This window comes from Grammomys surdaster, unplaced genomic scaffold (genome assembly GCF_004785775.1).
Source record: "Grammomys surdaster isolate TR1022 unplaced genomic scaffold, NIH_TR_1.0 165, whole genome shotgun sequence".
Lineage (NCBI taxonomy): Eukaryota > Metazoa > Chordata > Mammalia > Rodentia > Muridae > Grammomys > Grammomys surdaster.
The window spans coordinates 11,305,677-11,333,629 of NW_021604613.1; the positions used below are offsets into that span (position 1 = coordinate 11,305,677).

The 27,953-nt window shown below is 38.4% G+C and overlaps 2 protein-coding genes across 6 annotated transcripts; one reads left to right on the top strand and one right to left on the bottom strand.

Moving 5' to 3' along the window:
- Positions 1-2,789: 2,789 nt before the first annotated feature.
- Tyw5 (tRNA-yW synthesizing protein 5) lies at positions 2,790-20,245 on the bottom strand. Of its 5 annotated transcripts, XM_028765728.1 has the most exons (9): positions 19,899-20,136; positions 15,286-15,421; positions 11,353-11,422; positions 8,559-8,603; positions 8,188-8,212; positions 7,871-8,008; positions 6,020-6,107; positions 5,168-5,284; positions 2,790-3,307 (listed from the first exon to the last, which is right to left on the bottom strand). In XM_028765728.1, exons 1-9 carry the CDS (start codon positions 19,974-19,976, stop codon positions 3,057-3,059), a joined length of 948 nt encoding a protein of 315 aa, XP_028621561.1. In that variant the 5' UTR covers positions 19,977-20,136; the 3' UTR covers positions 2,790-3,056. The 5 variants fall into 5 exon arrangements, with proteins under 5 accessions (XP_028621561.1, XP_028621557.1, XP_028621559.1 ...); XM_028765724.1 differs by lacking the exon at positions 8,188-8,212 and having other exon boundaries at positions 15,267-15,421; positions 19,899-20,245; XM_028765726.1 differs by lacking the exons at positions 8,188-8,212; positions 19,899-20,136 and adding an exon at positions 19,664-19,802.
- Maip1 (matrix AAA peptidase interacting protein 1) lies at positions 19,963-27,948 on the top strand. Its single transcript, XM_028765729.1, has 5 exons — positions 19,963-20,740; positions 23,464-23,535; positions 23,913-24,039; positions 25,415-25,562; positions 27,677-27,948. The coding sequence occupies exons 1-5, from the start codon at positions 20,291-20,293 to the stop codon at positions 27,753-27,755; spliced, it is 876 nt and encodes a 291-aa protein (XP_028621562.1). The 5' UTR covers positions 19,963-20,290; the 3' UTR covers positions 27,756-27,948.
- Positions 27,949-27,953: the final 5 nt, after the last annotated feature.

Below are 27,953 nucleotides of genomic sequence, written 5' to 3' on the forward strand. Positions count from 1 at the left end.
TATCTGTTCACTCAGATAATTTGAAAGGAAATGCTTCACCTTGCCATTTTGGGTGTCTGTCTTTACTTTCCTCTTTTTCCATGAACAACTTTTCATTGAGTACACACACCTCTTAATTATTCCATAACCAACTGCATTATACCCATTTCTTCTGTTGGGCTTCTAGAGGAAATCCTTAAAAAGCTTCTCCCTTTTCTTTGTCAATCATCTTAGCTGTCTATACTTCTTTATTTCCATAAAAGACCTTTGGAATATAGTGTGTTATTCTCATTTATGCAGTGTCCAAGTGCCCACATAGTATAAGGTGAATCTGAGCTACAAGGATTTAACATCAAGTTCCAGCATGTTCGTGGAGAACTACAACAGCCTAGAGCTTAGGAAGGAATGTCTGAAACAGTATTGTAACTCATTCAGAGGCTTTTGGTGAAACACACATTAAGGAGTAAGGAATAAGTGGTCTCCTATGTGATTCACATGCTTAAACTGTGTGGGCCTACCCATTCTGAGTCATCACCTGAGTGATGCAAACGACTCAGAAGTCGTTTTAGTGTCTCCTGCTACGTTTAAGACACCCACAATTTGTACCTTTCAAGCAAAGTTAACACCAGAGTGCCAGCCTGTGAGTTCCCCTGACCCATCTGTTTCCCAACACTGGAGGAAAGACTTACAATGGCACAGTCCCAAATTGTGTCATAACCTGCTTGCACCTCCCTGAACTGCCTCTCCTACCCCATAACTCCATAGATTTTTTTTGTAGGCATGAGCTATGCCTTGTTCTTTGCAAATGTTCATATAGCTGCTACAAAAGAATGAAAATTTAGCTTTGTTGACTGTCTCTTGGTATTTCATACATTCTGAAATTATGAATAAATACTCTTAATGTATTCATATGCTAAGACAAACAGTGTCATGGAAAGCTAATGTTTTGAACACAGAATGTACAAAGCTACAGATCTGTATGCCCTGTGATTACTCAGCCTCATCTCAGGCAATTGCTGTCACTGGGTTGGTTCTGTACCTAGCAGAGCTCATTCTATGTAAGCATTACATAGAGTATACATTGTACAAATGGCAGCACAGTTTTCATGTAATGAAATTAGACAAATTCTATGCCAACTCATAACTGCCTGACTCCTTGGTTTCGTATTTTGTCTCATATTTTGCCATCATCTTCCCATTGACTATTTAATTTGCATCCATGTCTGCATGTAGTAAGCAGCACATTATTTTGCTGGGAGAAAACTACTGTTAAGCCCTGAATCCGCTGAAAGAATGGGATATGACTAATATGGTCACTAGCACTGTAATCCCGGTTTCTGTAGCAGAACCTAATTCTGTTCTTACTTATCCAGAACCATCTGTGTAACCCAGGGTGATTAGATCATTCCTAAAATTGATTCAATAAAAAATTTTGAGTTCAGTGAGTTACATTAATGTATATTTTACTCATTTGGCCTTAAACTAAGATTAAAAAAAAAAAATGCGACCAGGAGGATTGTCTTAAAACTTGTCAAAGAATTCACTGCAGTGTTGCAGACCACTGAAAGAGGAGTTAGAAACTTTGAGAAAAAATACAGAGTAACTAGCACCACACATATGTGCTTTTCCTTAAGTGGCTTTTGTAGTGTATCAGTTATATTTTCAAGATTTGGTTCAGATTTTAACTTTTCTACATGACCTTTGCCTTTACTGCTGGGGTCTGATCCCAGTTAAGTAAGTGCTCTACTACTGTGTTCCCAGCCCTCTATGTAACTCTGGATTTATTCAAAGCTAACTAAATACTGTATGAACTAAGGACTTTCAACTTTTTCCTGAGAGAAAAATCATTAAATAAGTTCTGTGTTCAAGCTAAGAAGTAAAGATTTAAAATAATCTGGTAATTTAACCTTGTTTATCTCAGTAATTTCAGTTTATCTTCCAAAGATGCCTAGGAAAAGTCAAGAATTTTTTTATTTTTCCTTTCTTGTCTATTATCATTTCCTTTGAATCCCTGAAATGAACTAGTTCAACTCTAAGCAGTGAATGATTTACTACTACCTTCAAGAGTAACTACTTCCTCTACAATGTATTAAATTGATAGCCTTAGATTACTTTTGATGGACACACATTCAATAAGGTCAGTTGTTCTTCAGTGGCACTGAGTGAATTAGTTACAGAGAACACATGCACAGCTCACTGTCTTCAAAAATTACTTTAGTGGGATTTCTCATCTTAAAAAAAGTATTTGAAAAACTAGAACTACTACAGAAGTATTTGAAGGGAAAACATCAGGAAAGGCCGGCAGCAAATGAGCTTTCTTTGGGATAAATCCCAGAACTCAAGATCTATCACACTATCAAATCGACTTATTCTTAGATTCCTGATAATTCAAAGCAGCTTGTAAGTTTCCTTAAATATCTAAACATAATCATTCTGTTCTCTTAGTACACTTCTTGTACCTCAAGGAAGAGCAGCCCACTCCGAGGTGTAATTTTACAGCATGTGATAACAACAGACTCATTGATGGACGGGGGAAGACATTTCAAAGCATTAAGGCTAAGGGAATTCTGGAAAGCTGCTTCATGTAAGACCGTGCCTGTGGATTCCAGCCAGACTCCTCCACTGCATACAAATGAAGACACACAAGGCCCCAGCTGCTACTGGCAATCATCCCATGACCACGAGGGTAGCTAGACCTAGGATAATGCCAATCCTGTGGTTGAAAGACAGTAGGGTGGGGGATGGGGTGAACAAGGTTTTGGTAGTATCACTAAATCATTGAAAAAAAACAAAGAAGGCCACTCCATCAGTAGACTTTATGTAGTATAGTTTAATAGATTTTTTATTAACTCCAAATTTTACTTATTTACATCTTAGAGCTAAAGAACTCTCCTACTAAATATCCTCAGTTACCAAGGAGAAATCAGATATGCATCTCCTTTTACACTATAAATCTCAGACTTATGTTTCCTATTTTAAAAAGCATCTTTAAATTTTATATCTTGTTACAGTTTTCAAATACTTGAGCTGCTTTTCATTTATTTTTAAATTTTTATTCCATTTAGTTCCTTTTTTACTCAGTTCTTGCTGTAGGCTTTGTCTTGAATGCGTAAGACCATTTGGCGCGCATAGAAGTCCCTGTATTCCTCTGGTAATTCAGCCAGGGTTTTCAAAGCTCTGTCCAAGATCTGCACTGCTCTGGCTGCTGCTACAGGATCTTTGTTGCCATAGGTATCTGTTGTGTCATAGCATTCCGATGGAAGGTGCTTCCAGAAGACATTCACCCCCACTCCAAACTCTTCAGAAACTACATTATGGAACCATAAAGCTGCAGAAAGTTTAAAAAAAAAAAGTTAAAAATAAAACCTACAGTTAAAAAAAAAAAAAAAAAACAAATGTCAGTGAAATACCACGAGTTGCATAAAGCCAGTCTGTAGCAAGCTCCTGTCGCTTGCATGCTCTCTGCTTCCCAGTCACTCACTTATCTGCCAGCTAGCTCAGTGTCAGGAGCACAGCCCTTGAGGAATTGTCATTTTCCCATCTAGCTTGAGAGACATAATGAAGTTGTATTTGCTTTGGGATTCTCAGATTCAGGGCAGTCTTTTGTGTCACATGTCTGCACGTCCTGATTTACACAACCACATCAGAGCATGGGGCGTTTCGTACACAGAACATTTTAATTAGTTAAAAACTATGGCTGGTCCTTTGTGATGCGATACAGTACTTGGTCTCAAACACTTCCTGTTCCAGTGACAATCTGATTCCTAACATGGGCAACATGCACTGTTGCTTCATTTTTACATCTCTAAGGTTCTTAGGTCCATCCTCTATTTTTTTTCAGCTTCTTTACTATAAATTATGAAAAACTACAGCAAATCCTTTGCTGATAGTGGTGATAAAGAAGAAACTTGATCACATTATTGAGCTATTTTTTTCATTTGCACTAGAAAGTTTACTGTTTTCAACTAACATTTTCAAAATGGAAGTGCTAGAAGAATATTAAAGAACACCTCAATGAAACAGATGGAATGCTAATCATGCCAAGAAATGTTTTAGTCTTGTGAAAGGAGGGTTTAAACGGTAAAGGCATACCTCATGGAAAAACAATACTTTTATTTATAAAAGTAATCTTGCAACACTTTCGGTTTTAATTATAAGATCTTTCAGAATCTTCTTTCACTTGTCAATATAACAGAACAAGTTAACATCCTGATAATTAAATCTAAAAATGGGAATCTTGGTTTTATATTAAAATATATGCAAATATCTAACCTATAAAAACCAAATACAGAATGAGAAAACTTCATAGCTGTAATCATGTTCTAAAGATATGAAAACCAAGGTGTGGTTGCTGAAAAGAGTACAGTAGTCAGTCAGTGCACCACAGTCGTGCGTCAGCTGTATGGCAAGTGCTGCTCTTTGAGGAATATAAAACTTAGTGAGAACATGGCTCCTTATGCTCAAGGAATTACAATCTAACCAAGTATGTCACCTGATTTTTACTGTTTACGAATATTTCAAAAGTTAATTCTACCACTCAATAAAGGTATCAATAGTTCAGGACTACAAATGTATTAATTACAGAAAATAGAATTACGTAAGTGAAATTGGCCAATAAACCCCATTACTTTTGGTCTTTATAATCTTCAAGCATCCACTTAAGTATTAATTTACAAATATTAGCCATATAATCATAGTTACTAACAACATGGAAAATTTATAAGCATCTAAATTAATGTGTATTTATTGAACACAGAAACTATACAAAAAATTTTTTTCAGATGTTGATATTATAATATGTAATAAAACCTCATTATCTTTTAGAAATGGTAATTTTTTTTATCATTTCTAAAATGTCTATATACTTTAGAAATAAAATAATTTTTAAAAAAACAACCAGGTACAATCTTTTCTCAGATACAATGATATTCATGATTTTAGTAAAGTAACTCACTATACTACCTTAACAAGTTATGGATTGCTTTATGACAGGAATACATTTTGAGAAAACATCATGTAGTTGTGTGAATAACACAGATGGAATGACCTACTACATTCCTACACTAATGATACACCCTATTGCTAAGACAGTAAAAACGTGTATAAGCTTGCTGTTCTGAAGAACATAGGCAGCTGTGATATCTAGACCCAAATTAAAAAAATACATTAGTGTGGTTTAGAAACCTACCAGGAATGAACAGGACATCACCAGCTTCAAGGAAACACTCATACCTCCTTGCCTTAGGAAAGAGTGGGTATTTATCCAGGTCTGGACTGTCAATATTCAGCACTTCTGATTTAGAACCTGAAAGTTTCCAAGAGAGATCATGGTTGAACCAAGTCCACATTTTAGAAAGCAATCACAAATATAAACTTGAAACTTAGTTCTAGGAACCTAATTTTCAATGACCATTCTTTAAATATGACAACTGACATCCAGCATCTGATAATCTGAAAACGCTCTCTCTCTCGCTCTCGCTCTCGCTCTCGCTCTCGCTCTCTCTCTCTCTCTCTCTCTCTCTCTCTCTCTCTCTCTCTCTCTCTCTCTCTCTCTCTCTGTGTGTGTGTGTGTGTGTGTGTGTGTGTGTGTGTGTGTGTGTCTATAATTTGTTTGGCTGTTTAGTTTTTGAGACAGCTTCTCACATATCCCAGGCTGACCTTGAACTATATGTAGCTGAGCAAGGACTGGCCTTAAACTTCTGATCCTGTTTGTTTTTGTTTTTTTGTTGGTTTTTTTTTGTTTGTTTTTTTGTTTTGTTTTGTTTTTGACACAGGGTTTCTCTGTGTAGCCAGGACTACCCTGGAACTCACTCTATAGCCCAGCCTACTCAGAAATCCACTAGCCTCAGCCTCCTCAGTGCTGGGATTTAGGGAGTGTGCCACTACACCTGGCCTTGAAAACTCCTTCTTTATACTGCCTATCACTCACTATACACACAATGGAAAATACAGTACATTTAGGAAGAAGTATCCTACAACATGGTCTTCCTATATTATTTAAAAATAACTGAATAAATTCTAGAAACAAATTAAATCATACCTGATAAATATAAATATTGTGCATCCCGAGGATTGAACAGTGTAATTCGCTTCTTTCCTGTCACTTGTATTAAAAAGTTATCCATTACCTAAAGATCAATAAGGAGATGTGTAAGCAGTATCTAAAATTCAATTCAATGACATTCTAAATAGTTAACTTCAAACCCTATTCTTTTTTCTTCTGGGGGTAGGGTGCAGGTTGCACAGGATCTTACTGTGTTGCCCACACTGACCTTCTTATCCTCGGGCCTCAGCTCTGAGCAGCTGAGATCACATATCTGAGTTACTACATGCTACTTAAAGCCTATTCCTTTTGTGAGACTTGACTTACACAGAACTCTTACAGTTATAATTCAAACCAAACAATGAAAATTTTTTATTCCTATATAAGTGTCTTTAGAAGACATTCCTTCCCATGTAACGACATGGAAAGGACCAGCGAATTAGGAAAACAGGAAGTGGAAATACAGTGTTAAGTATACCTGAGACTGCCTTTGGTTAATGTTTATCTTGCTAAGTTGTTGAGGAATACCTTGGGTCAAATAGAAAGCACTAACACAGCTACTGTTAAACACTGCATACACATCACCCACAGCATGGTCATGAAAACTGTGATTATGAGACTATGTGTAGAGGACTACACAATCAGGCAAATTTCCATAGTATGTTTCTCAATGAATCACTGTTAACTTCCCCTGGGTATATAAGGTGCAGACTGTGCAAATGTTAAAAGGCAGAGGCACATGACTCAGTTGAAGAATTAAGGCATACACTGAGTGAGCGATCATCCGTGCATTGTTACTACTGACACAATCTTTTAGCACTAACCCTTCACTAGCAAACCTTAACTCTGTAATTATAACCTTTCTTCCTAACTTCTTCTTAAGAAAAGCATTATATTCTATTGTAATTCAATGTCAAATGAAATAGTTAAAATTTAAAGCATAGTCTATGAAGCTAAAAATGTATGAAGAACATCATTTTCTCACCAATCATTCCAATACAACTTTGAAAATACGATAAGATTTCATGTCTGTTTCATCTAATTATAGTTCCTATGTTGAAATCCCCTAGAAGTTTTAGGATGTACTAGAAAATCCATATACATGACATCACAGTTTGGCGTGTTGTCCACACACCTAGATTCCTGCCGGTTGGGAGGCAGAGAAAGAAAGGTCTAAAGTCAAGTCCACCCAGGGGTTCAAAACAAGAGTCCCATTTCAAAACACCAAAAGGCTCTGGAAAAGTACTGGTTACTGCATTGGATTCTTGTTTCTCTGGCTGCCAACACCAAACTGTACACAACACCATTTAAATTTTGCTTATTATGTTTACATGTATATTACAGCAAATAAAACCATAACAACACAGACTCAAGATCAAAGACTGCACATCCTGCTCATATACAAATCAATAAACAACCGATATTCTTAAAGGATATATCCTAAGACCTCCAGGTACCTCAAATTCTTATCCTTGCAAATCCTTCCCTATAAGCTCTACCATTCCCCTATATAATATGACTTGGACAGCCAGTCAATTGTTTCATTAAGACACTTTCTATCACACTGCTTTGCCCTTCTACATTTCCCCCTACTAACCCCAAAGACCCCTTTTCACAGGCCAAAACCATAACTCCCTTTCCCCTCTGGTTTGTTACGTCTGTGATGATATAAGAACCAGGCTTTGCTCTCAGCACATTACTCCTGCCCCTCTTACTCTCACAGCTCCGCTTTTCTGCCCATGACACTACACAGATCTACACACTAGTCGATAAAGCTCAGACCATGAACATTAGACCTGTAAAAGCAATAGACTTCTGAACCTTTACATTTCTTATTTTGTAACATACATCATAGTGAGTCCAGAGCCGCAATCCAGGTGAACTAATTCGAAAAACACTGGAAAAGAACTGCTCCTCTCTGAAGAACATTGGAAATGTAATATCTCCTCCTAATGATGGAAACTGCTGTCTGATGTCTGCAACGTCCTGAATTGACAGACAGACATACAAAAGTACTTAGATTAGAATCTGGAAAGAATTCCATAATAAACAGAGGATTGAGGATCATGAAATCGTCCACATATCAAGTAGTAAGGACGAAGAAGCAGTCTTCATCCCATGCTTTAAAGGCCAACAATAGGAAAAGCACAGTAGCAACACCCAACCTTCCCAGTGAGGGAGTTCTTCCTACTTTCAGCAAGACTCATATATTTTTTTCTTAATAATTTGGCTCTGAATACACATAAAGGCTTATCTAATAAATCTTCAGTACTTTTAGGTAAGTATGTCATTAGTGGAACATTAGCAGTAGGGATTCTTATTGTGTGTAAATTAGATGATTCTAAGATTCTGTAGTTCTGAGTAAATAATCAACTTTTAAAGACTTCTCATTCAGGGGCACAGATCATCGAAAGAACCAGATGACAATGACATAGGTTATATGTCCAACAATAATATAAAATTTAGAGTGATAATGTGAAAATGCTCACTGACATTTTGAAGCAGTGAGTGACTACTTCAAATCCACAATTCTTACCTTCCTCGGGTCTTCTCCAAGTGACCGTAAGTAATATTTCTCATCCTTAAACATCCCAAAGAAAAATTCCATCAGCATTCATTAAAAAAAAAAATAAATAAGAAGGGAGTGAAACTTAAAATATGATTTGGTTAGATCATATAAAAAGTTCAATTACCTTACTCTTTCTACTGATGCACCCTGGTGGCCACAGAAAGAAATGTATGCTGCTCAAAACTGGATCGACAAAACAGTAAATAAAACAATTCTAAAGGCAGCATAAGCATGCCTGAAGCACCTGAGAAACATATACTTCCACTCACATGGTTTTAACATTTGGTAAATAAAATGAGTCCAACAATAAACTTGATACAATATAAAATGAGGTAAATAAAAACCTCACCCTTTAGCACATTAAAAAACAGGAGACTGCATTGTGCCAGACTGTGTTTATCCCCAATAATCTGCATTCTTGCACTAAGACCTTCTGAAGAGTCAGCTCATGCATGACTCAGAAATGATGCAAGTAGTTTCAAAAGTGATCATTTACACTTCTGACTGCCTGAGTAGCTAAATAAGAGAACGGATTATAAAACAGTCACTGTAGGGCTAAGTCCAAAGTTCCCAGCACCTGTGGCACCCTGGATTCTATTACTAGCACCACAAACAACAAAACCACCCCTGCTATGTACATTTCCTTGGAGACGGAGAACTGAGATCAAGCAGTCAAGTACAGGCACAATCCAATGGAAGAATTCTGCCTTCCAAGAAACCAATACAGAATGCTATAACATAAACTTCAAGGTATATCTCATTGAACTTTATAAATCTACAATTATAAATTAACAATTTAGTTATTTTCATATTTTAATGTCACAATGAAGTCATTCTTGAAATAAGCTTCAAAGTATGTTCTTCAAAATCTGAATTGTGATTTAGCATAAATGTATTGCTTAGGTCTCCATCAAGAAAGAGCTCTTGCTTATTTGAAAAGAATGCATTTAATCTGGGGCTGCTAGCAGTCAATTTCTTCATGTTCACCTCAGCATGTGACCCCAGGTTACACTGTCCACATATGGTAGACCCACACAATCAAAGAAGATGGTAAGAGGTCTAAAGCTGCCACCTATGCAGGACTCCTCTGATGAATAGTCTTTGCTCAGGGTTTCACAGGGAACTGGAAGACTGCCAGCTGTGTACAGTTGTGTCTGATGGCTCCCCACCAGACACCCCAAGTCCTCTCCAGCTTCCTCTTCCTTCCTCTCACAGGCATTACTATGCATCAGGCATTACTCCCTGATGTTCTGAGTCCAATCTCAGTGTCAATTTTCCTTCTGACTTAACTGAGAATCCATGTAAGTCTGTTTATGTACACTCCATAATTTTTAAACTTAACTTTTTAGTTTGTCTTTGATTCTTTTACAACAAATTTCATGGCTATTTAAATCTATGCCATTCATTAACTTTTGATGAGAAAACAAATCCTTAAAAGCAATGAATATCCACATGCAAAGAATGGCCACAGTACTGAGGAACAACTAACGAAGGCTGGTTTTAAGAGACATTCTAATCACGGCTAGGCTGGAAGTCCACCCCTTGTGTTTCTTCTCAAGATGGCTGTCTACCTTGTTTTCTGAGACAGCTCACCAATTTGGCTATGCTGGTAGGTCAGTAAGCTCCAGGATCCTCTTGTCTCTCAAGAGGATTTAGTCCCCAGCACTAAAATTATTATAAGTATGTGCCAGGATGCCCAGCATTTTTACATACGTGCTGGGGATCAAACCTATATCCTCATGCTTACTCTGCAAATACTTTACCAACTAAGGTATCACTCCAACTCTAACAGAATTTAAAACTGTACTTATATATAAGCATTAATTACTGCCCTAATCAAGATACTTAAATATATAATTACTCAGAACTACACTATAATATAAAATCCTGCTTTAATCTTGAACAAATATTACACAGATAAAAGAAACTACTTGTAACTATAAAATGTGGAAATTGTAATATAGGATATGAAAAGAAAATTTTCTATTAACATTTGAACTTTTCCAGAGGAAATAGGGTTAATGATTAATAGTTGATAAGTAGTTTCTGTGTCAGGCACACTGATAAGTATACATTATTTTATTTGCTTAGTCCTTTCAAAAACCTATGAAATAAACAGTTTTTAGTCTTCATGTAGAGATAAGTATATTTAAGAAAAAATAATTTGGCCAAGGTTTGAGAGCTAATAAATAGTAGAGCAACAGCTTGGAGAATAACCAACCAAAGTTTAAGAACGGCTATGCACTGGGAGGCAGAGGCAGGCAGATCTCTGAGTTCAAGGCCAGCCTGGTTTACAGAGTGAGTTTCAGAATAGTCAGAGAAACCCTGTCTCAAAACACAACAAATAAACAAAAACCACAAAGAACGGCTATCTGGAACTAGAACTCTGAGACATCATTATTTTTGATCATTTGTAGAAAACGACCTACTGGTCCTTTACAAAGAAGTCCATTGAGGGATGGCTCATAGATAAAGTGCTTGCTGTGTAAACAGAAGGCTGGTTCAATAACCAGCACCAATGTAAAAACAGCCTTATGTGGCAGTGTGTACTTATAATTCTGGTACTGGGGACAAAGACAAGAGATTCACCGGAGCCTACTGATTAGCTAACCTTCCAGATTCCAAAAGGCTTTTCCTCATAAAAAATAAGGAAGAGAGTGACTGAGGATGACACTTGATGCCAACCTCTGACCCCCACACACGCATACACATATAAAACCCATTTTCTATATGGCTTTGGGGATTTCTTAAAAAAAATTACCTTTGAAATGAAGAATTCTTTATGTGTTTCTTCAGCTGCTCTCTGGACCAACTTGTTAAAAGGTAAAGTTCTGAAATAAACATAACAGAATCCTTAGATGTAAAAATAACACACCAACTAGTAATTCATTCACTATGCATGCAGACTTGGTATAGTTGAGTGTCACATGCTTTGAAAAATGCAGTTTTTAGTATAATCCATGTGGATGGAATCCTGAATATTCAAAACTCATTTAGCAGTATATAAATTTGACCTGTTACCTGAATTTTTAGCCTTAAAGATTTTAAATATATGGTGCAGGTGGATCTTCAAAGGTCACTGTCCTTCTGTTCAAGTTACTGAGAGAGATGCTTCCACAGTGTCAGGTTACTTTGAAATTACACAAACTAGAGCTGCAGAGAAGGCTCAGTGTTAAGAGCACTGCTGCTCTAGAGGACCATGTGCGTTCAGTTCCCAGCTCCCACATGCATGGCTCACAACCGTCCGTAACTCCCATTTCAGAGGACCCAATGCTCTCTTCTGGCCTTGGGCACCAGACATACATGCAGTGTACTTACTGCAATGTACATACATACATGCAAGCAACTCATCCACATAAAATCTAAGTTTAAAATTAAAACAACACAGACTTTGGGGCTCTGATTGGCCCATGTCTTTAAGTGTAATGGGCAAACAAATCTTGTAAATAGGACAATCTACTAGTCTCACACGAGTAACGAGATTACTAGGGAAGACATTCCTGCCCCTCACTCCTGCTCTACCTGCCATGTTACAGCTTCTAGAGAAAATGGTTAGATATTTAAGAAACAATATTTGTTTCCAGTATATCATACTTTTCAAGTCAGAGGGTTATTTTTGCTCCAGTTGTCCTAGAACTTCCCAGAACTAAAAGCACTTTCCAGATGTAGTTTAGCAGCAGAAGTCTTCCTAGCTATCACTAGACTCTGGCTTCTAACCCTATTACCAATCAATCAATTGATTAATTTTTAAAAAATTGCAAAACCATTTCTCAATCATGAAGATAGTACTACATCAATAACAAGACAAAGAAGTCCTCAAAAGTTCGCCCTCCAATCAATCCCCACTGAAAACCTGTCAGCCTCATGACCAAGTACGCGTAATGGGAGTATAGGTGGAAGAGCTACTGTAGTGGTTTGTAAATGCTCGGCCCAGGGAGTAGCGTTATTAGGAGGTGTGGCCTTGTTGGAGGAAGTGTCACTGTGGAGGTGGGCTTAGAAACCCTCCTGCTAGCTACGTGGGAGCCAGTTTTCTCCTGTTTTGCCTTCTGAACAAGATGTAGAACTCTCAGCTCCTCCAGCGTCATGCCTGCCTGGATGATAATGAACTGAATGTATAAGCCAGCCCCAATTAAATGTTGTCCTTTATAGAGGTTGTCTTGGTCATGGGTGTCTCTTTACAGCGATGGAAACCCTAAGACAGTTATAAACTATATCATCTATGAAATGATGACTTGGGCTAACTAACTTTTTCCTAGTATTGTTGTTTTCCTAGAAACATACTAGAAAAAGATGAAGGTTTGATGTCAACTATGATACCAAACAATGCTGTTTACAGGAATGTGGTTTTCCTGTGTACAGTGTGTGAAAATGCCCTTAAAGAGATCCATGAGCTGCTGTGGCCTATTTCAAGACCCTGGCTTTGGGAACACTTACCTAAGCTGGGGCATGTTTCAGTGCCACCTCCATAGTCTTGCTCTGTTAAGACCAAGATAGCACTGCTTGGCCCAAAATGACTTGGATCTACAGAATTCACTGATAACATTCTGCTAACATGCTGCTTCCAGCCTTTTGTTCTTCTAAAAACCTAAGTGACTTTTCTGTCACATTGTAAAGTGTGGGTCCTGTGAGTGTTAATATCAATCTAAACTGAAGCTATTGCTGGGAGTGGGGTAGAGTGAGTACTGCAGAAAGACAGGGCTCTGATATTTCCTGAGACCAATGCAGGGCCATCTCCTACTACAAAGCACTTACTTGGCACTCTGCTTTTCAATGCTTCCTACCAAAAGCCTCACTATACGCGCACACACACCTATCATCCCTGCCAAAGCCTCTTTTAAGATCTGGGGAGGTTAATATGGCACCTGTGTAATTGGGGTAATTGCTTACCCCTAGTAGGCACTCCCTTACTAGGGAGAACAGAGGAATGCTTGTAACTTTTCCACAAAAGCTAGGCTGACAAGTGACCCTGCATCCCGAGAAGTACAACCTTATTCTGTCCACAACCTTATCCCTACCAGCTGTTAGGAAGTTCCTCAGCCTTAGGCTCTCTGTGCCCCATAAGGCTCTAAGCAGAAGGTCTTCTATTACAGTGTCTTCTCTTAGGACCAGTACTTACAACAGTAAGTGAGATTATCAAAAAAGGATTCCATGGTTTCTACGACAGGCAAATTTGAATACACAGCCTAGTTTTTTTTATCATTTTAAACTATATGATCTTAGACAAATCATTTAATTTTAATTAAAAAAATTATTACATGTTTATTTGTGTGTAAGGAAGAGGATGTGGATGGGTACATTCACACCATGGCCCGCACGTGTGTGTGTGTGTGTTTGTGTTCTTCTACCATGTGTCCGGGACATCAAACTTAGGTCATCAAAGCTGCAACACGCACTTTATTCTCTGAGCCAAGTTACTTTTTTTAAACCTTCATTTTTCTCATCTGTAAAATCATCATAAGCAATATTTGTACTTATCATCTTATATTTTAAACAGAAAAAAACAACACACCTACTTTTTTCCTTGCACTAAAATAATTGTTCATGTTCTTAGTAGCTCTAGTGAAGGCTGTGAAGAAGCTGGAATAGAAACTATTTCATTATGTATATGTTTGAAAAGCAAGTTTTGAAAAGTTTAAGATATAAGAAAACATCAAACCCATTCAGGATAAAGTTTCAATACCCACTTGTTACCACATTAGACTATGGAAAATAAGTAATATTAACCACAGGCTGAAGAACACTCATCACTCCAGTACTTTCTTCCACTTTCTTGATTAAATTAAAAGTGCCAAGTTCTTACCCTTGGAAAAACTTATGGCAATTAAATTCAATCTGTGGCCTGTGAAGTATCCCAGAGCTACAGTGGTGCCTACTCACTCCGATACTGAGAAGTGCTGCGGCAACTACCACACAGGCTTGGAAAGTGGAACGGCCTGAACAGAAACCATTCAGCTCATCTCTAACCTGAAATCCTCTGTGAATAACAGGGTCTTTTCAAGAGATTTCATTTACTGGGAACTGCACATGCTAAGAATGTGAACACTGATTTTTAACCTAACATTTTTAATGAACTGCGTGGGAATAAATAGTGCATTGCATCTACAAGGTGACCTTAAGGCTTTCAAGCTTAGATGTTCAGCAGCTGATTTACCCACCAAAGATGACAAAGTATCAAACAAGCATGAAAGATGTTATCAGCACGCAAGGTCATTTCATCAGGAGAAGATTCAGCATGGGTTTTAAATGCTACTAAACTAAAGAAAGTGCACACCAAATACAGGCAGCCCTCTGCTTTTTGAGACGAAGAAAAAAAATAAGGGGCTTTAAGAAAACTCCCTGTGCTGGGTAACGGCAGCAGACATGGGTCAGTAAAGACTGAACGAACACAGAACACAACTTCAGAGGCAACCTAACTCCAAGAATAGAATTCCCTGTTCCCTGACTCCACAGAACACAGGGTGCACCCTATATTTAAAAAATAAACCTGTGGAAAATGTCTCTGTACAATTATGTAAACTCAGAATTCTTGTCTTTTAAGCCACTCATTAAAAAGGAGTAAGCTATTCCATGATTACATAAACTAGACTACAGATGAAATGCAGTGTGGTCTTTATATAATGATGTAAACTATTTTTAAAGATTTGAAAAGTTATTTGTAACCTCAGAAGAAAATACCTATAGACAAAGTTCTTACTAATGAAGTCCATCTGTGCGACGGGGGCAACATGAATCTTCACTTCTCTCGCCCCTCCAGTTTGACTCAGGTAATCCACTGTCCATTTGCTTGTACAAGAGCCTAAGTCAAGTCCTTCCAACACAAGAGGCTTTCTCTGGAATGAAGGGGAAAAACACAGCAACTGTAAAAACCAGCACTCCATCAAATGCTTCCTTAGTATCCGAGTGTGGCTTTCATCTCAGCCTAAGATGTCCAACTTAAAGTATCTAATAGTTTGTGCTATTACTAAACCTACATCAGACACCTAGAACAAACTTAAGAACTGGAAAACAAAACCACCTTATCAACAGATAAATTCAAATATGAAGGTATTTTTACATTATTTATGGCAAAAAATATAAATTTTACCTTATTTTTATAACTTTTAATTTTGATATCATTTTAAGTTTCTAAGAAATGCAAGAACGTAAGTATTTGCCTCTCTACTGGATTCACCAGCTTTCCAATATGCACTCCATTTATGATATCACTTGCTCCCAAACTCAGTGTATAAAGATAGACATGTTATTAACCCGAATTTTTCTGGACCATTTCAAAGTTAAATTGTTAACATCATGTCCTCTCACCTCCAAACTTAAGTATATCTTCTGAAAACAAAGCTATTCTCTTACGGAGCAATTATCAAAGTTGCATTTCACACTGACATATTATATAACGTACCATGTGCATCTGAATTTCACTAATTATCCCAATAATTTTCTTTCAAGTTCTTTCCCTGACCCAGAATTCAGGCTGAGATGCCACATCAGATTTAGTGAGCACAGCTCTTTCCATCTGGAACGGCTCATCAGCTTTCTTTGTCTTCTATGACCTTAATATATTTGAACACACAGGCCAATTATTTTGTTGAATGCCCTTGGATTAGGGTTTATCTCATTTCTTCATGAATAGATTTGAGTAAGGACTGTTCCACAGAAGGAATGGTGTAGAACTCCCAGGGCATATCAGGTGCCACTCAGTCTCTTTGCCACCAGCTTTACTGGCATAATTTTAATGCTCAAATTATTGGAGATTTGACCAGAAGGCTGTTTTGTTTGTTTGTTTGTGACTTTATTTATTTTTATTTATTTATTTATTTATTTATTTTTGGTTTTTCGAGACAGGGTTTCTCTGTGTAGTCCTGGCTGTCCTGGAACTCACTCTGTAGACCAGGCTGGCCTCGAACTCAGAAATCCGCCTGCCTCTGCCTCCCAAGTGCTGGGATTAAAGGCATGCGCCACCACTGCCCAGCAAATATTCTTGTCATTTTCCCTTTTTTTTTTTTTTTTTAGATTTATGTATATGTTGCTGTCTTCAGACACACCAGAAGAGGGCACCAAATCCCATTACAGATGGTTGTGAGCCACCATGTGGTTGCTGGGATTTGAACTCAGGACCTCTGGAAGAGCAGTCAGTGCTCTTAACCACTGAGCAATCTCTGCAGCCCCCTTTTTGTGACTTTTAAAACTAAATATTTCCTTACTTTATAGCAAAATACAATGATCCAGTTATCTTTTGTATTTTCCCAGTCCAGCCTTGCAATCTATCATTTAGGAAAACTCTAGTTTCTTTTCCCTGGGAACTTTCCTTTTGACATTTTAATGTATGTGTATAATGTGTTTTTATTATATTCATCTACCTTACAGGAGCTATTTTAGTGCTATATCATAACTTCTGCCTTCTCAGTATTAAAAGCAAAAGACATGTAAGGGTATATGCAAAATCTAGATATGCGATTACATACTTATCTCTAACCATATATGTACTATATGTACATATACATAAATGGAATGCATTATGAATAATACATATGCCAAGGTTAAAGCTAGTCTTTATTGTTTGTATCTTTGCAAATTTTTTGTCCAACAGTAAAAAACTTATTTTCCACCATCAATATTTAATCATCTGCAGAATTCTAGAATTTCCAGAAAACACTCTCAGAACTGCTAGACCACCAGACTATAAAACACAAGTCTACCTAGAACTGGTTTTGGTCCTTTTCACCTTTAGACTGAAGACACATAATTAAAGTATTGTTTTAAATGTAACTTAGGTAACTTTTCCACTCTCCACAACTCCAGATAGGCTTTCTTGTTCTTTATTTTTTTACTTTAATTAGGATTGTTTAAAAATCATTTCTCACTTCTGTTGAATTCTGCTTGTTTTGTTTGAGACAGTCTCACTATATAGTTCTGGCTAGCCTAGAACTCACTATGTAGACCAGGTTGGCCACAAAATCCAGAAATCCAACTGCCTCTTCCTGACCCCCTCTTTGTTTTTCTTGTATTACTTTAAATTGTAAAATATCAATCTCATTTCCCTAAGGCCATAATCTTACCATATTCTTCCAGCTCATACCCACTCATCCTCAAAACTACATTTTCTTTTTACAAGTTTAGAACATATACTTTGAAATTTATTGCTAACAGTTACCATTCTGTTTTATAGCTTATATATCAAAGAATGAGCAATTTGTCTAATTACACTCCCATGTACAGTTTACTTCTAATAATTACTAGTATAACAGAGTCCTGTAGATATTGTCATACATTTCAAGAAACATCTGTAAAGTAAATTCTTAAATATGAAATTGCTGTAAACCCACTGGGACTCGTGCACACATGCACACATATGTGCGGACACACACACACATGCACAGAAGTAGGAGAGAGGTTTGTTGACAAGGGCTGCAACAGGAGAGGGCAGGGATGAGAGTGAGTGATGGGAGTGTTAAATGAGCAAAATTCATTATTTTCATGTATGAAACTGTCAATGAATTAAAGATCGCTGGGTTATAAAGTAAACATGTAGTTTGCAAGCTGTACCAAGAGTTAAATCACTTGGTATAAACCAGTTGGTTGCTATTTCAATACACCCTCACCAAGGGCAAATTATCAAAGCTTCTTAACCTTGGGCAATATATGTGGTTAAGAATTAGTATCTCAGTGCAGGAGTGAATGATGTGACTACTGATGAAAAAACGGCTGTGTTTTCCTATTGATTTGTTTTGTTCTATTTCCAACAGACTTACTGCAACTGAGGTGAGGCAGAAAGGGAAAATTAAGGATCTGGGATGGAAAGGTCCTCGCCCTGCAGTCTGAAGTCTCTCACCAGCTGAGAGGTAAGAATTCAGCATAACTAGTCAGGATGTAACTGTGCACGCCTTTAATCCCAGCATTCTGGAGGCAGAGGAAGGCGGATCTCTGAGTTTGAGACCAGCCTGATCTACAGAGTTCCAGGATAAGTAGGGCTACACAGAGAAACCTGGTCTCAAAAAATAAAAATAATAATTCCAGCACAATTAAAAAAAAACTTTGCTGGGAAGTTGCCTACATGGAAATAATATTTCTTTTTATAAATAAGAATATTATAATAGCAACAAATCATGTCTAAGGCCAAAGTGTATGTGACCGGGTATGGCTTATCCCCTTTCCTGTAAGCCAGTCATTTATTCTAGGATTCTCATGAGCAAGACTAAAACTCCACTAAAAGTAAAAGGCTTGTCTTTTTAAATTTTATATTTTTGGTTTTGTTTCTTGTTTGTTTGTTTTTGAGACAAGATTTCTCTGTGAAGCCCTGGCTGTCCTGGGACTTGCTCTGTAGACAAGGTTGGTCTGGAACCCAGAGATCTGCTTGCCTCTGCCTCCTGAATGTTGGGATTAAAAACATGTGCCACCACCACCCTGCAAAAAGACAGGTCTTAACCTCCTGTGCAACGTTAGTGAACCATGGTTTTACCTGATCAAACTACAATATTAGCCCAAAGCATCTCTCTATTGAAGCACGAACCTAAAACCTCTTAATAAATTTAAACTCCACTTTATATTGACTCGATTAGAAATTCTTCTAGGGTTGTCAGGAATCCTGTCTTCTCAAAGGAACACTTCAGGCCACTCCAGTAGCATAGTGTGTAGCTATATCTACAGATCCCACCCTACTACCACTAATATGCTTAGAGACTTTCCCCTTCGGATATTCGCCAGAATCCTTACTTTGTTATTCTGAAGCTTGGGTTTTCTTGAAAAGTCATGGAAGCAAACTTAATTTCTTTTTAAAAAATCTAACTACTTTCTGCTACTTTTTTCCTTTAAAAAACTAAAGGACTCGTCCAAATTCCCTTATGTTAAGCCTTATTTATGATCCAGGTTAAGCCAAAGAACGACCTGTACCAGAGGAAATGTACGGGAAGAATCCCATTGATTTCCCTGTTGTAATGCTTCGTTAAACTGAAATACTGAGCTCCAAAAATCTAGTATCTCGAAATAGTCAGGAGCTGTTAGGACCAAGAGAAGGGCGAGGGACCCTGTGAGGCCAGAAAAGCCACGCGTCTAATTCTAAGTCTCCCGCCAAGGCCGACCTTTCAGTGAGCTTTGGTTAAATGCTTCATGCCACGCAACTTTCTCGGGTCCTCCTGCTCCAGGATGTGGTTTTCTCCAGGGCTTTTATTTCCCGAGCAGGTTTACAGGTTCTTTCTGCTCTCTCCCCTGGCAGCAAGCCGCCGTCTCTTCCCCCCGAAAATCTCTGGGTTGCAGGAGAGCAGATGGGCAGCCAGAAGGGTGTCTCCCCTGTCTTCCCGCGGCGGGCCTCCTCACCTGTGGGTAAAGATGCTCCATGAACTGCTCCCGCGAGACGCCCCGAAGCCGGGGCACCGGAAGACGCTGCTCAGCCATTGTGGCTCGGACTAGTTTTCACAGGCCTGGGAATTTGGACGAGTTCGTCCACGTGTGATTTCCCCCGGAAATCATCACCCCGGAAGAAAAGGTCCGCGAAGGTGACTAACTCCAGAAGAAAGCTGTTCGAAGCGTGCGGCTGAGAGCCCTAGGGCCTCGGCCTGGGCAGTGCTTACACAGCTGAGATGGGAGGACTCACCAAAGGTGGCAGCAGCTAGGCGGACTTCGTTCCACTTCTCCAACACTGGCGAGCTGGTTTCCCTCCGGCCAGCTTTCGGTACTGCACAGGCATGCAGAGGTGAAAGGTTACAAACATGGCGCTGGCCGCCCGTCTCCTACCTCTGCCTCTGCTTTCTCGGCCGATGCCAGGCCGAGCCACTCGACTCCGGACTCTCGGTACCACCGAGGTGAGGCTGACGCTGACTGAATTTTGCTGCCTGTGCCGCCGTCGCCTGGGCTCAAGCGCGGCTCCGATCCCTCGCAGCACTTGGCCCTGGGCAAGACCAGCGTTGCGTCCCTGGGGCCCCCGAAGGCCCCTTCTCGGCCTGGCGGAACATCCTTCAGCCCTTGCTTCTTTACCCGCTAGTCCCAGCCGCAGCTACAGCACCGAGGAGCAGCCGCAGCAACGTCAGAGAACCAGAATGATCATTCTGGGATTTTCCAATCCTATCAACTGGGTCCGGACTCGAATTTACGCCTTCCTTATCTGGGCCTATTTCGACAAAGAGTTCAGCATCGCTGAGTTCTCTGAAGGGGCGAAGCAGGTTTGTTAGCTTCCCTAACTGACCTCTCTGCCTCGTGCATTCAGCGCTTACGTACTCAAGTGTTTAGCCGTGAAATTTCTTCATTGCGACCCATGTTATCCAACGATGGTAGTGACCTACACATTGACTCTTTTAGCCATTTCTTGATTTTAATAAGCTTCTAAGTGTGTTTGCATGGTCGTCAAGGAGGAGGGGTTTAAGAAACTAGGGTGAAGGTCTAAGTTCAAAGCCTGTTTGTTCCTCCCACTTTAAAACTAGTTAATCCTTTTTCTGGGTATGATTTTTCCAGAATTAGGAAATTAGAGAAGACAGTGCCTGGCACACATAGTAGGCACTTCATAAGTATTTGTTAAATAAATTGAATAGATGAAGTTATGGTGAGGAATAAGATGATGTGGCCAAAGTAATATCATTTCAGGTACAAAGGCAGACCTTCCTACCACTTGTTTGACAGAGCTGTATTGCCTTCCTCATTCTCTACCTGTATATTCCGTCAAGGATAAGAGTTTGCTGAAGCTACTGGTCTGCTAAGTGTCCAGCACACTGATGATTCCTACCTCTGACTTTGCCTATCATGTCCTTTCTGAAGGGCAAGTGATGTTGCCTTACAATGGTCACTTTAAGTCCGGAGATCATTTACAGAGTTTGTGTGTACATGCCTTTCTTTCTAGAATGGAAGGTTATTTTAATTTTCCTTTCAGTTTTCTTAGTTTGTCAGCCCTTAGCATTTCAGAACTGTTGATTAATACAAAGATAGAAGTCGTAGTTTAATCCCCAGTTCATACAGGAATAGACTATCAGCATAATAATTTAACAATATTGACTATATGTTGGTATTTATAATTTTATTCCTGACTTATTCAGATTTCTCCCAGTTCCTAGCCATTTATACTCAACTCATGTAGTTGTAAATGAGTTGTCAACTTTGTGTACTCTGGGCCAGTATTAAGTCCTGTTTCCTTACATCAACTCTTGGCTAATATATGTCTTTACAAAAATAAAAGCAAGCAAACTTGAGTGATAACGCCTACCTCAGTATCATGATGAAAGGGTGAATTTGCCAGTCTGTGTTCTCTGTGTCAGTTGTCCATAGAGAGGTAAATTGGTGTGATCTCTGCAGTCCCCATGTGTGAGTCTGCTTCACCACCCATACATAACTACACTAGTTCAGGAATGGAAATCATCATACAACATCAAATTGAAAGGGCCTCTTGTCCAGTCCTTGTTTAGACATGATAAACCCAAGTTTTAGAAACGTTAAACTTAGTATGCTAGTAACCACACTGTCCAAAAGTAGTCTTGGTGCTAGAGAGATGGCTCAATGACTAAAGAACATCTTTCAGAGATCCTAAGTTCAATTTCTAGCACCCACGAGGTATCTTATAACTAACGCTAGTTTGGAAGGATCTTACCAGGGTAGGCTCATTATGATTCGTTATTACATTTTAGGGCAATTTGCTCAGGTATGAGTTTGACCACACAAACAAGAGATGAGGTTTCTGAATGATGGTTATAGTGCCTATTGTCTGGATTATCACTCATGGTGCATGTGAGAACTTAGCAAACATGCAAGATCTCTGATCCTGAGTGTCTTTGTAGTGTTCAGGGAGATCTTGAATCCATTTGGTTATGTGTGTGTTCTCAAAAGTCATCTGCATTGAATTGTAGTAGTTTGCTAGGACTATTATAGAGGGGGTTTCAGACTAAACAGCTTAAACAGAAGTATTCCAATATCTAGAGATGAGAAGCTTTGCTTTCTCCCAAGGCCACTACATTTGTTTATGTCTGACACATTTCCTCCTGTCGTAAAGGTACCAATGATACACTAACCACCTGGTTTTTAAAATCACTTCTTTAAAGGTATTGCATCACATTCCAGGGTCTTAGAGTTTAGGGCTTCAACATGAGCATGGCAGAGAGACAGTTCAATTAGTAATAATTTGCAGAGTTCTCTGTCTCACATGGTCTCTTTTCTCCAGCCAGTATTCAGGTTTCAGCTACTTCCTTTAGGGAGCCCTTTGTGGTCCTCTAAGATTAGATGGTTCTCTGTGTGCTTCTTATATCTTATATTCTTGAACTTGTTGGCTAACTTGTCTTCTCTCAGCCAGCTTGAAGCTCCTGAAATACAAATGGGATCTGAATGTACCAGCTTTTTTCTCATGGCTGAATGTGGAGAATTGTGGTTTCTCTTCCCTCTGCTTAAAATAAGACATCATACCTCAGGTTGAAATTCACTGTCTTAGATTATAAACTATTTCTCTTTTCTCTCACTTTTCTAAACCAAATATATATTTTAGAGAGGTTCTATCTATAGTCCAGACTTCAAGTACAATCTAGACTCTAGAGTGTCTTACTTTCTAATTGCTGTCTGTAAATGATTAAGAGGTATATCATAGTTGTTTATATAATCATTTTAAAATAAAATACAAGGCAATTTTTACTGAGATATCTAGTATATATGCCACATACTGTCATTTCCCAAGACCTAGAAATGGATTCATAATTTGTAGTCAGCTCATTTGCAACTGTGAATGCAGCCAAGCCATCTGAGAAAAGTCAATCAGCTTAAAAGTAGTCATGTCCGACATTATTGTAATAGTTTTTGCTATTATATTTACCATAAAGCAGTTTTTGCTACACTAACCATTTAACTATGTATGTTGTATGCTATTTTATGTGATGTTTTGAAATAACTGTCATCTTTACGCTCCTATCTTTTCAAGGCTTTTGCTTATGTATCCAAGTTGCTGTCACAGTGTAAATTTGATCTATTGGAAGAACTTGTAGCCAAAGAGGTAAAGTGTTCTTTTAATTTAAAAAGTCTATGATTCTTGCAACAGAATGATGCATGCATGGTTTCACTTCTGCTTTCAAACAGTACATGTGCCAGTGGAGAGTGTCTGTCCTTAATGGTACTTTGGGTCATAAAAGTTGGAATGACTCCTGCCACTTAACAGCACAGATAGGCAAATGTTGTGCTTTCCAGTTGTTCATATGTGTAATGTTTTATTAGGAATTACCTAGTTGAATAACTAGACATCTTTCAGTTTCATTTCCAAGGATGAATAGGTAAAGTATTTTAAAAATGAGTCTTGAAAAATTCCAAAATAAGCATCACTTTTTTAAATACTTTAAAAACTGAATGAATAAACTGCTTCTTTTCCCAACTCAGGTGCTGCAGGTGTTAAGAGAAAAGGTTGCTTCGTTGTCTGACAACCATAAGAGTGCGCTTGCTGCAGACGTAGATGATATTGTCTACACGTCAACAGGCGACATCTCCATCTACTATGATGAGAAAGGTAACGGTGGCCGAGGCAACTTTACATGACCAATAATTGTTCAAATAAGCCAAAATTGTGAGTACCACAGGACAGAGGACTTCCGTCTATGAGCAAATGTCCGTAGCCTTCCAAAGCCTATATCACTTGGCTAGTTTGCAAAACCAACCCAGTATACATAATAAAAAAATATGAATTTGAAAAGAAAGAAAAATTACCATATTATATTTACTGATTAAAGACCAAACTGTAAGAGTTGATGCCTGGTAGTAGATTCTAGCTAGATCTCTACCTAGTTACTGTTTACTATACAGCAGGAAAATCCAGAGTCAGGTGTGGAGGCTCAGTCCTTTAATCCCAGCAGAGGCAAGAGGATCTCTGAGTTCAAGACCATGTAGGATTACATAGAGGGACCCTATCTTGAAAGAAAGAAGAGAAATCCTTACATATGTTGATGAAAATGGGTTGTTAAGACAGGCTCCTCCCATGTCTTATATAAAATTATTAATGTTTCAGATTTTCTAAAGTGTAGGAAACTTGAGCTTCTTACATGTCTAGCTGCGTGTTACTCGGAAGGAATAAAGTATAAAAGAAAGCCAAGACAAAAGTACCAGATAAACACACATAAGAATAAAGACTCTCAAAGTCCAGGTGGAATCAGATAGTAATGGTAAGGTTGAAGTAGCCTTGGTGGTTATATGCTTCTTTTCCTTTTCCAGTGCATGAATTTTCCAATAGCACACCTGAAAGTTCATTGATTAACCATACCATCTTCAGATTTTTGTATATACATTACAAGGTGGACACACAAGAGAAATAGCCTCTGCTCATATTCTTAAGGCAGTGACAGTAGAGGACTTGTAGTAGATAATTTCGCATGCAAGTTAATTTGAAATATTTGGAAAGGTGTCTTGGCTGATAATTTCTTCTTCATTAATATTTCAAATTCTGTCTTAGCACCATGGTTATTAACTGAGTTACACATACATTATGAGACGTAAGGCGCAGCAGAGTAAGTTAGGGTAGAAGAACAAAGGCCTTCCTTTGGGACAGTTAAAATAAAGTAGGGGCAAAAATGTAGCTGCGGCTTCTTTCTTCACCAGGTATTTGCCTTGAGGTTGTTTTAATTTTAGAAAGTGGTATAAGCTGAGAATAACCATGTGGTACACTCAGTAAAGAAGATGTTCAGCACAGTAGTAATTGGATACTGAGTTGAAAAGCAGGCAGAAGCCTAAGAGAGTTTTCCGTAAAGAAAACAGCATTAATTCATTTAAGTTACATGTGAGTGTGCAGAAATACTGGTCTGCAGCAGCCTACTGTTCGTGGTTTCATTTTGGACGTGTGGCTGATAGATGGTTCTGATTTTGTGTGTATGTGTCTGTGTTTTCTCTCTAAGGAAGGAAGTTCGTTAACATCCTGATGTGCTTTTGGTATCTGACTAGTGCCAACATCCCCAGTGAGTCCTTAAGTGGAGCCAACGTGTTCCAGGTGAAGCTGGGGGATCAGAGTGTGGAAACTAAGCAGCTGCTCAGTGCGAGTTATGAGTAAGTGCGACTCCATTTCCTCTCCTTGTCCAGGAAATAGAAGGGACTCTCAAAGATGGGAAACTAAAGAGAGCTTTTTAAGAAGAACAGAATTGAAATTTGACAGGCTATTTATGAAGAAAAAAAGTCATGAAGATACACTGAGTAAGAAATAGGATTGGATTGTCAAAATTTAAAAGTGGTAGTGCTTCTGCTGGGCACAGTGGTGACTCGGACTTCTCATCCTAGCCTCAGGAGGGAGAAACAGGCAGATCTCTGTGATTCCAAAGCCAGTCTCGTCTACACAGTGAGTTCCAGGCCAGCCAGGCTACACAGCAATACTGTGTTTCAAAGGGGGAAAAAAAAACCAAACCCATAGTCAACAGCTTGAAACAGTTGTTGCTTTATGAGTTATGGAAACTGAGCTCCATGGCTTCCTCCGCCTCACCTGGCATCAGCGAGGGTCTCAGGGACAGGAGGATTCATTCCCACGGTGGCTTCATCTGTCATGTGTGACATCTTGGCCCTCTGTGGCATCTCTTTCTCTAGGACTTTTACAGCTTGGCTCTCACAGCCTTAGTTTAACTTGTGACACTATTTGCCTAGTACTGGATGCCAAGAACTTGGAAAGTGATGGGCGCATAAAGAGAACTAAAGCAATATTCTTTTGCTGTCAGAATTCTCACAGGATTGTACAATTTAAAGGACACATAAACACACCTTAGTCTCTATTTTGAAGAACAATAAATACCAAGGTCACATTGCAGATGTGTATATGGGGTGAAACATAAGGTGCCTCCATCTTTGAAATTCCCACCTGCCATAGTTGTCATAAGTCTTACTCATTCACAGGACATTTACCTATAACCTTTCATATGCTAAACACCCCAGTCAGATGCAGAATTGAAGGGAAACTGCCTGCTCTTAAAGAGATTTAAAAAAGAGAATTTTTTTTTTGTAATTTTGGAAAGGTGAGCAGCTAAATAAAACAAGTCGGTGGAGACACTCTCAGAGAATACTACTGTTATTTTGCCAACCATATACACGTTTGCTTTAAAGTAATAAAACAAATGCCAAATGTGTCCTAAGGAGAAAATGTCTTCTGTTTCACTGAGTAACAAAGTTCCTGAGTTCATTGTTTTCACTTGTGTAAAGATTGCTTGTTCATGCGCTGGGGTCTTTTGTTTGTTTTGAGACAGGGTCTCCCTGTATCCCTGACTAGTTCACATCTTACTCTGTAAACCAGGCTGATCTACAACTAACAAAGATCCACCGCCCGTCTCCCGAGTGTGGGGATTAAAGTAGTATGCCACAGTGCCTGGCCTGAGGAATGTGTTCTTGTTTTTATGCTTTGATTATAATTAATCAAAATTTTCTCTAGATACTAAATACTTACTCAATTTAAATATATTAATTGCCTCTTTTAAAATATTTTTATAATTAAGATCTATATCATCAGTACTCAATTATTTTGTCTCTTGATATTCCTCATACAACCAGGGTGGCTTAGAACTACTGAGAGTAGGGGCTGGGGAGATGGTTCAGAAGATCCAAGTTCAGTTCCGAAGCCCTATAACCACCTACAATCCAGCATCAGGGAGAGTTCATGCCTCTGACCTCCATGAGCACCCACGTCTCCATATGCACACACACACAAGCAACTAAAAATAAAGTCCTTTTTAAAAACCGGTACTCTAAAGATGGGGTTAATATATATCAACTGAGCCAGATTCCATTATTTTTCACTAAATTGGTAACAGTGTGGTTTGTTAAACAGAGTGTCCTGTATGCTGATTTATATATTTAAAGTGCTTTTATATTACCAGAGTTCAGTTATTTCTGCTCATATTAGACATGTGCTTTGTAAATATTTAATAACAGGAGCCGAGTTTCTTTCAGGGGCTATTGAGTGTTGAATATAGATCAGACTGTTAAAAGTGCTAGAGTTAAGAGTGTACTTTAGTATTTCTGGTATTGTTCTGATTAAATTAAAAGAGTAAACATTTTAAGTTTCATTTACCATTAACCATTGAATTAGCTTCTTGTTAATACTGCTTTTAATTCATGCTTGCCACTTGTAGTTATCTGAGAATATTTGAGTTGATAGAATATCACGATATTTATGTTTTTCCTAGATTTCAGAGGGAATTTACACAAGGAGTAAAGCCTGACTGGACTATTGCACGGATTGAACACTCAAAGCTACTAGAATAATCTTTCTTGGAAAAAAAATCAGGGCGTGAACTCTTAAATAATTGCTGTGAAAAACTAAGGAAGACAAGTTCTGGATGATTTGACTTTAACTTAATTAAGTCTGTGGATTACTTAATTAAGTCTGTGGATTACTTTTGCATTATTTGCAAATACTCAGTATATTGACCTAATACAATAAAGCATTTTCCACAGATTGGT

Coding starts and splice junctions, on each gene's coding strand:
- Tyw5 (XM_028765728.1), bottom strand. CDS start 19,976: ATGGCTGAGCAGCGTCTTCCGGTGCCCCGGCTTCGGGGCGTCTCGCGG. Junction 8,604..11,352: donor AAGAATTCTTCATTTCAAAG/GTAATTTTTTTT, acceptor GGGATGTTTAAG/GATGAGAAATATTACTTACG. Junction 3,308..5,167: donor TGATGTCCTGTTCATTCCTG/GTAGGTTTCTAA, acceptor AACTTTCTGCAG/CTTTATGGTTCCATAATGTA.
- Maip1 (XM_028765729.1), top strand. CDS start 20,291: ATGGCGCTGGCCGCCCGTCTCCTACCTCTGCCTCTGCTTTCTCGGCCG. Junction 24,040..25,414: donor CATCTACTATGATGAGAAAG/GTAACGGTGGCC, acceptor TTTCTCTCTAAG/GAAGGAAGTTCGTTAACATC. Junction 25,563..27,676: donor CTGCTCAGTGCGAGTTATGA/GTAAGTGCGACT, acceptor TGTTTTTCCTAG/ATTTCAGAGGGAATTTACAC.